Raw genomic sequence first — 8,763 nt, forward strand, 5'->3', positions numbered from 1 at the left:
AAGCAAAGCTTAAGACAATACAATATATAATTTATTATTGCACACATGCAAAATCGAAATTCAAATAAAAAAAAACATCACTGGCATTCATTTCTTCTCTTAAATTTCAACAGTAATCTTTTGCCATTGTAAGTTAATGTCATGTAAATGTAATGCCTTTTCATCTCTACTACTTTCTGGCACCTTTGAGTCATTTCCAGGTGCTTGTGCTTGTCTTGGTGTTGCGTTTTATAGTGTCATCTGTTGTTGCTCTCCTTGTAATGCGCATTGGCTCCACATACCAGACAGACAGGTCCGTCTTTTACATATCTATCTCTTTAAGCGATAATACCGGTGGGCCAGAGTTTGACACCTGTGTCTTAAGCCAAGATTCTCTTCACTCTTGATGACAGAACATTCACCGTCCGGACTGAATGGTTTGTTCAATGTTGCCCTCTCACCTTTTGACGTTTGAGCATTTTTGTATTTTACTTTTAAAAATACATTAATTTCGCAACAAGTAAATGAAAAATAGAATTACATTTTTTAAAAATGTAATGGAGATCGTCTTGCCTTTAAATGCAATGTTAGGGTTAATGTGTAAATTAAGTAGAAATATAAATATTCAAGTACATGTTTTTTGGACAATGTAAAATACTCTTAAATGCCAACATTTTTAAAACTTAATTTAAAACTGCTAAATGAATCATTCACAGCCATGGCCATGAATTCCATTAAAATGTTTAACAGTGAAATAAAAACTGAACACATGCAAATGTCATCCCAGGAGCTTAAAAACTGCCTACTGCTGAAACAAGGAGGATGACTGCACTCCAAGATAAATCAGAGTAAGAGGATAAGTCTAATCCTTTTTAGACATAACTAACCAGATGAATGTAAATGGACAGAAAAAAAACCCTGAATGAATTGGACAAACCACAAATGTACCCAAGGCTGTCCTTGTGGTCCCAAGTGGAGCAGGTGCAGCTTCTCTGAGATCTGTCCTTGTGCAGATTTTCCTAATGAGGCCCGATTGAAACAGTACTTAAATAGATGTCTTTTTGAAATCCGTTTATACTGGGTTACTGTAGAACACCACATGCGGCTAATGCCCAGAAACAGCATGCACTCTACAGCAACAGATAGCTGTAATGTGATTACAGAGCAACAGTTTCTCTTAATGAATATTTATTCACTAGTAAAGTGAAAACTGAAATGAGTTCAATTTTACACTCAATTCTGTACAGATTTATTTTAAAACTGAAAAGGACAAAAAGGACATTTGTGCATATAAACATTAGGCAATGTTATAAACATGTATTAAGCTGCTATATGCACTATTATACACATTTTAAATAGGCAATAACATCTCATAGAAAAACATCTGATTACAAAACATACATTTGTTGTATTTTCATACAGACACTGATAAAGGTCTGATTCCTCAAACACCTCCCTCAGGAAATATGTTGCACATTCTCATGAACAATGGCAGCAGTGAGACGGCAGATAAAAGACCAAGGGCCACCCAACAGAAGTCAGTCCATCACATTTAAACAAGGACGTGCACGTTTCCTCAGCACTGCTCGAAGCCTGCCATCAGCGAGAGGGCCAGAGACTCCACTGCATCAAGACAAGCAGACAAGAATAATGAAGAACTTTATCAGTTAAAGATGGCTACAGGCAAGAACATTATCAGCCCAACATCAACACGGCATTTAGTTTACTGGAAAGAATTCAAGAGAAGAACCGATTTACTCACAATGAGGGAAGGAGCCTCGACACACAGCTTTATTCAGGATCGTCACAAGAAACATGTGGCAGTTTTTGAAATCAGATTCCATTTTGTCAATGGACTCAATCCTGAAAGAAAAAGATCATTTCATACTCTTAATCACATTAGCTATAATTAGCTGTTTTCTCTTCTTTGAAGTACATTACTAGTAACATCCCAAAATGATCCTTTATATTAGACAAATCTTCTTACTTCCAGGCCCCAAATCCAGCTTGCCATCGGTCAGAGAAGATGAGGACTAGATTAAGAACCTTCATTATGGCCTCCTTCACAAAACTGACCTGAGAAAACAAAAGACAGCAGTCCAATAGCTTGAACACATGCAGGAGAAAAATGTACGATCGCTCACATATTTCTGATCCATGTAATCAAAAGGTTTAAAGAGCTGTGTTCTTTACCTTCTCCCTCAGCAAGCAGCGGTCGTGAATTGTTGCCAAATATCTGTAATGGATCTTGATTAACTGGTCAAGGTCCTTCGCCTCCTGCACTTGGTGCTGAAACTCCAGTCCTGTGCTGTGAAGAATCTGTCAACCGATGATGCAGACACATTAAAAGCTGGAGACAGATTCTCACATTTTATAGACTGCAACCTGCAATACATTAGGTTGCATATATCCATGCCAGAAGATCTTTAAAGAATGTGACTTGGAATTTTGCCACCAATAGATATGCTGAAGCACACCCACAGTAGTATTCTAACTGTCCCACTGAGAAGACCTTGGAATTATGTGTTGCTATCATAATGTATCATAATTTCCTTCATCCGGGCTCGCAGTGTCGATCCTGATGTTGTCCAGTGTGTGTGTGCAATGCTAGACTGAATATTCCACTAAACACAGGCCTCCTGATGGAATGTGTGAAGGAATTTTACTGTCTTTCTCACTGTCCTTAAAAGCACCACTATTGTGAAACTGCCATAAAAATATTGTTAAAACTGCATACTTCAGACCAGATTAAAAGACTTTTCCAATGTACAATAACTAGAAATAATAGTAAGATTACTTGTCTGGTCCTTGTGGTACACACTAGAAAGCAACATTTGTTAAGACTAAAGTTTATAACAACCATTTGATAATGCAACCAATGTGTCACTCTTCAGATTGTTATTACTGCAATGAACCCTTTCAATAGAACATATTTCAATAAGTCATGCTCGAAGAAAGCTTGATTATTTTTCTTTTGCTTCATTAATTACTTGCAGTGACCATATATTTGGCTATCATGCCAATACAAGAGATATCATTCACACAGTATGCTTCTGCTAAAGCATATATATCATCACTTATGTCTTCTGTTCTCCCATTCAACTCACCCTGGTCATGATGTAATTATGAAGACTGTTGACGAAGTGCATGAGTTTTACCCTCAGCAGGCACATTCGGTGAACCTGCTCTTTGATTGGCTCTTTGCCTTTAACGTCTTCGGCTGAACCTTCCTCCACTTTCCTGGTGGCATCTGTTAAATCTGAAAGAAAAATACCTTACAATATAAACAAGAAATCCTGTAGCGTACACTGTCTATATTTTGCCTTTTAGTGCTGCCAACGCGTACCACTGAACCTAACTGTATCCAAACTATATTTGGCCCATTTGATCTGCAGAAGAAGCAGAAACACTTGATTGTAGATCTTCTGACACTCAGAGCTAATCACAATGTCCACAGGCCAGGGCACCTTTAGAAAAAAGACAATGAGTCAATGCTGCACATTTAAAACAACAGTAACTACACCATTGCATTCATGCTGCCTACCTTGTAACTTAGAGTCAGCACCTCTAGATTGTTAACAGGATGTTTTTTTCTGGAAGGGTCGATGGCCTCCAAGAAGACAGACAACCTGCAGGTTGATGTTTTAATATATTTATATTGTATCAACATGCAATATTGTTAATAAGTTGTACCTGCTGCTGTCCTCAGAGTGGCGCTGTCCCACTGCCTCTTGTAATTGAACACTAAGAAAAGAGAGCTGCTGCCAGCTTTCCTTCTCTTGAACTTTGTCAAAAATGGCTGTGTAGAAGTCATACATGGTGTCCCCAGCTTCCAGCAGGAAATAGTTCCTCATAGCTTGTAGATATTCTAGTATCCTGGAGGAACACCACAGAACTCAAATATTCTGGAATGAGGTCTTCAGACGTTGGCCTGTGACACTTACTTGTAGTCTTTTTTCAGAGTCTTCATTAGGTTCCCACAACACTCAATGTAGCGCTTTTCAATGTGAGGGTAGAGACAAGAGCGCAGGGTGAGTTCAAATGTTTGGCAGGTTACAGACTGAGATGAGCGGTCCACAATGAAATCGCCTCCAGAAAAACGCTCATGGAAGTCCCTCTGTTCCAAGTACAACCTGAACACCAACAACAGAAATAGAAATCCTCATTAAATGTACTGATGAATACTTTGAATTTGTTTTTTTGTTACTCCAGATTTCATTGAAATGTGCTTGTAGTCTACCTGGCAAAGTTGATGGCCAATAATGGGTCGTGAATGTTGTCAATCTCTAGGTGTTGTGCTATGATTGACTGCATCTTTATGAGGCTCCTGGTAGTGGCCTGCTGCTGATGAATGGTGTCTGCTGGAGACCCCTCCTGGCTACACAGTCGTGACTGCACTGATTCCAGAAACAGTGTGTACAAGCTCTTTCTCTCTGCATCTGCAACACAACAAATGCTGATAATAAAAGATCTAGATCGCGAGATCTAGAAAATGCACAAAAAGCAAACACTGACCCCTAGATGATCTCTCAGACTGTTCAGAGTCTTTGCTGTCCAGATTCTTGAGGAGCTGCATGGATTTCCCAGCCATGATGATCTGCTTGAGGACAGGTTTGAGGAAGGACACCATGGTGAGCTGCCTGTTGCTGCAGCCCTGATCCCCTCCAGAGCTGCCGCTGGCTGCATCGTTTAGCTTCTCTTCATTCTCCACGGTTTCAGATATGCTGTAAAGCGTGTAGGTGGCATACCAAAAGTCCCTGTGGTTTACTGGGACATCCTTGTTTCTGGGGAAATAGGATTAGTGATGGTTGCTGTTATTTTATAAGAAATGAAAATGTTCCAATGCTTGAAAGAGAAACATCTTGTGGTATCCAGATTCAGGACAACAGGAATTAAGTACTACTATAAAAATAACGAAAAACATTGACTCTCTAATGTACTTTCTGATGGACAAATAATTATCGTTTGACCCCAACATTGCATATAATCCAATGTATTTGCCTTGCCAAGGGCAAAATCTCTCTGCTACAGTTAGTGTTACTTTTGAAAAATGTAAAACGTCGCATTTTTGCATTTTCACGGCTACAAGTCACTTAGAGATCAAAATCGTACAAAGCTTTGATGGTGACTGGGGAAAAAATTCCCTGATTTTAAAGAAAATATCTGAATATGCACTACATCTAAAAAAGAAAAGAAACAAGACACAACATCTGTAGCATACAGCACCTCTGGATAATGAACTCCTTTGCAGGGTCAAACAAGTGGCCATGAACAATCCATTCATCAACAATCTCCAGGTATGGCCTGACTGTCTCTGTCCACAGAGAAAATAACAAGGCAACCTAGTAATGAAGACAACAAACAAGAGTTAGTGTACCTGTACATCTACGTTGCTTGATAAGATCCATAACTTTGCTTCCTGTCACAGTCAAGACAAACTTACAACTTGCTCGGATGCTTCCCCGGCACTGTCATACTCAATGATGGCTTTGTAGAGGGTGTTGAGCAAGTGAGAGGCCCGCACCACGTTTGGTGTCTCAGGTGGGACCTCTGCAACCCCAGTACAGAAGACCCGGTGGAGCACTTTGATTTGTGCCAAGTGAGGGTTGAGTCGCTCGAGAACTGCAGACAGAGTAATGGTCTCATCTGCAAAACAGGTCAGCAGATCAATCCCTGGTTTATACACTTATCTGCCTGGTGGCCTGTAAATGTCTGTTTGCCAAACAATCCACTTCTTCTTTCATATCATGTTCATTGGAGATCCCCTAAAGACTAGCAAAATACAGCCAAGTTCTTTGAATAATCCTTGGATTTACCATTACATACGAGCTCTCTTTCAATTGTGGTAAGCTCCTCTTTAAAGCTGGTGAAATACTTGTTGAGCGCCCACACAAATGCCTGGTATGTCCTGAACGGTGGCTCATATTCAGAACCCTTTCTGGAACTGCAGGACGAGCCTGAGCTTGGCGGGCATGGTTCCGAGCTGTATCCGGTCACCTCATCTATGAACCTCTGCAGCCTAAAGACTGCCTGCCCGTACACAGCAATGTGCTCCAGTACTGAGTGTAGGCAATTCTGCAGCACAGACGGAAAAAAGTAGATGATTACAATCGTGAAAAAAGCTACCTTTCATTACAGGAAAAAAAAATATGTCCAGATTTCTAACTTACACTGGTCAGATGAGTGACCACTACATTGTTCCTTACTGAAATCTTCCCATCATGTTGCTGGAATATAAAATGTTTCTTGACACCAGAAAATAGCCTAAAAAACCACACAATTCATAAAAATCAACATCATCATAACGAGACATTAAATGTGTCAATAAAACATAGCTGCATCTTACCACAATGTCTCTCGTATCACTTGGGTTTCTGTGACAAAGGCCTTTTCCTCTGGCAGATACAATGGATCTGTGTTGTACAAGTGCTGGTCCCTGACAACAGAAATACCCATTTTAACAGATTATTTAAAACATACTTTTAAAAATTGGAAGATGGTGTAAAGTAAATAAATTGCTAATCAGTTTAGAATCTTACCACACATTGAGCAGGTTAGAATGTAAATGCAAGCTGTGAGGGAAACGAGGAGATTGGGTCACCCAGTATGGTGTCACTATATGCTGTTCAAGCCATGCCCGGGCATCAGGCTCACCCACTGGAATAACACAATATGAAGGGGTTTTTCAAATTAGAAAGAGCTTAAATGTGGACACATGCAACAAACGCTACAGAGATTGTATTATTTTGCTGTTGTGTTATTTTTCACACCTGTCCATGTCACTGGCATTGTCTTGTTGCTGTTGTCCTGGTCCTCCTGTGGTGTTCTGTCCAGCTGGATCCCAGAGTCCTCTCTGCTGATCGGCTGTTGGCTGTCATCTTCCTCACTCTCCTCCTCTGACCACTCCTGAAAGTCAGTTAAAATTGAATTATTTCTGCTACATACTAAAAGCTCTTCAACTCATGACGTAATAATGAGTATGGCTCACCTTCACAAAGAAACGTATGGAATCCATTTGAGTGATTTTTGTACTGTCAACTAAATTCTGGGTCTAACTATCTTTAGAAGGTGAAATATTGTTTGGCTCAGCAAAAATGATTAAATACCATAACTCACAGAACACATGGCAAAAGAGGCATTTTATTCTGTTCATATCATTACTATACAGATTTACTGTAAAGGCAGGGATGAGGAAAAGATTGACTCACAGGGGTGTCTGGGTATGGCCCTGTGTCAAAGTCCTCACCCTCCATCAGGTACTTCATCCAGTCAAAGGTGTCCTCTTGGTCTGCAAATGCAGGAAGTAAACTGATTTAAATTAGGCCAAAATCCGCATTTGTGTGGCCCAATGTGTGTTTGCTTTCCTCACCGGCCTCTTTCACCCTGGGTCTCTCGGTAAAGTCTGTATTTGAGGGGGATCCCGATAAGAAGAGCAGCAGCGACAGCACACTGTAGTGCACTTCAGTCTGTAAGGAGCCAAAACTGTGATGCAACACGGTGTGATACAAGATTTTTACAGAACACTTGGGGTTTTTTGAGAGATTTAGATCATATTTGAGGCATCTGTACCTTTGTTCCATTTGTGTTAGGTAAAGGTGAGTTCAGGAACTCATTAGTTAACCTCGCCCAGCTTTCAGCTTTACTCAGGTCCGAATGGATCATAAGTTTATCATAGATTCTGAAGCACATGACATGACATAAAGACGTTGATATGTCGTGAAAAAGGCATATTATGTTGTTTTAAAGCCTTATTTAGACATCAACTAACATGTATTGATTACCCACTGTCTCCACAAACGAATGCAACAAATGATGACGGTCTTTATGCTGAAATAACTGACATTGTTGTGATTCTGTTCAAATGCATGGAAAAAGGCTACCTTACTCACCCATTTATACTGCGTTGTACTTTATGGCTGTCAACATCCAGAAAACGATGAAACCTGTCAAGCAAACGCGCCACCGTTACTCGGCTACCATTTGTTTACATGTTAGCAGCTGACGGGCTATGTAGCTTATACCCTCTCCAACGGGCAAATTACCTAAAATTCGACCAAGCGAATTTCACTGCCAGCTGAAAATTCTGGTCACCCTCATCCTCGACCCCACTGATACATCTTATCAGTTTCTTGGTTTCTTTCTCCGTCTCCTTCTCGAATTCGGTCCAGTGCGCCATGGCGATGTTGTCTTTAAGCGCCGCAGTTATCTTGATGTTACACGATCTCCATGTAGCTTGTTGGTGTCGTATTGTGCAGGCGACTGTGCAGCGAATGCGTTAAGAAAATGAAGTTCAATGTGGTGCAAGGAGAGACAAACAGTTACAGCTACAGCTACAGCTAGCTCTCCATTCATTGACTGCCGCGCAGTTTGGCTCCCACAGCAAAGTGCGCATGCGCCTACTTACCCGGAGGTTTTAAAACTGATATAAATTAACGGTTGGTTTGACCCGAATGGGAGTCTTTCGTGTTTATAAATATCGAGTTGGCTAGCATCGCTGTTCTCAGACCAATGACGACAATAACTTGCTGACGGGAACGAAGGAAACAGCAATATTCACCTTAATTCTTGCAATCTCCCATGATTCCTTGCGTTTTAGCGTGTTTCTGCGTGTCTCTGAAATATCTTCGCATCAAGACTCTTTGAGATCACAATTTAATCTACCATCGCTCCTCTGATGTATTTGTATCAGAATTGATAAAATGCATAAATCTGACAGGTTACAAATGGGAAAAACAACTAATACCCCTGCCCGCTAGTATTTCTGTAAAAAAGGGAAAGATTCGA

General features: G+C 40.4%; 1 protein-coding gene across 3 annotated transcripts; it reads right to left on the bottom strand.

The window, feature by feature from the left end:
• Window positions 1-1,150: 1,150 nt before the first annotated feature.
• tubgcp5 (tubulin, gamma complex associated protein 5) lies at window positions 1,151-8,755 on the bottom strand. 3 transcript variants are annotated; one of them, XM_057038766.1, is made up of 24 exons: window positions 8,537-8,755; window positions 8,022-8,238; window positions 7,869-7,922; window positions 7,549-7,657; window positions 7,349-7,445; window positions 7,188-7,267; window positions 6,750-6,885; window positions 6,519-6,636; window positions 6,326-6,415; window positions 6,150-6,243; window positions 5,796-6,054; window positions 5,423-5,625; window positions 5,206-5,321; window positions 4,495-4,763; window positions 4,220-4,418; window positions 3,924-4,112; window positions 3,673-3,855; window positions 3,524-3,608; window positions 3,326-3,446; window positions 3,087-3,238; window positions 2,173-2,298; window positions 1,967-2,055; window positions 1,742-1,842; window positions 1,151-1,602 (listed from the first exon to the last, which is right to left on the bottom strand). In XM_057038766.1, the coding sequence occupies exons 2-24, from the start codon at window positions 8,153-8,155 to the stop codon at window positions 1,556-1,558; spliced, it is 3,051 nt and encodes a 1,016-aa protein (XP_056894746.1). In that variant the 5' UTR covers window positions 8,156-8,238; window positions 8,537-8,755; the 3' UTR covers window positions 1,151-1,555. The 3 variants fall into 3 exon arrangements, with proteins under 3 accessions (XP_056894746.1, XP_056894745.1, XP_056894747.1); XM_057038765.1 differs by lacking the exon at window positions 8,537-8,755 and having other exon boundaries at window positions 8,022-8,371; XM_057038767.1 differs by lacking the exons at window positions 7,869-7,922; window positions 8,022-8,238; window positions 8,537-8,755 and having other exon boundaries at window positions 7,349-7,461.
• Between the last annotated feature and the right edge of the window lie 8 nt (window positions 8,756-8,763).

The sequence above is a fragment of the Takifugu flavidus genome, chromosome 7 (genome assembly GCF_003711565.1).
Source record: "Takifugu flavidus isolate HTHZ2018 chromosome 7, ASM371156v2, whole genome shotgun sequence".
Lineage (NCBI taxonomy): Eukaryota > Metazoa > Chordata > Actinopteri > Tetraodontiformes > Tetraodontidae > Takifugu > Takifugu flavidus.

What these genes read in the sequence shown, in the direction of transcription:
- tubgcp5 (XM_057038766.1), bottom strand. Translation starts at nt 8,155, where the DNA reads ATGGCGCACTGGACCGAATTCGAGAAGGAGACGGAGAAAGAAACCAAG. An exon ending in ATAATTACATCATGACCAGG is followed by an intron (nt 2,299 to 3,086) that starts GTGAGTTGAATG and finishes ATCGGTTGACAG; the next exon opens with ATTCTTCACAGCACAGGACT. An exon ending in GCTGGATTTGGGGCCTGGAA is followed by an intron (nt 1,843 to 1,966) that starts GTAAGAAGATTT and finishes TTTTTCTTTCAG; the next exon opens with GATTGAGTCCATTGACAAAA.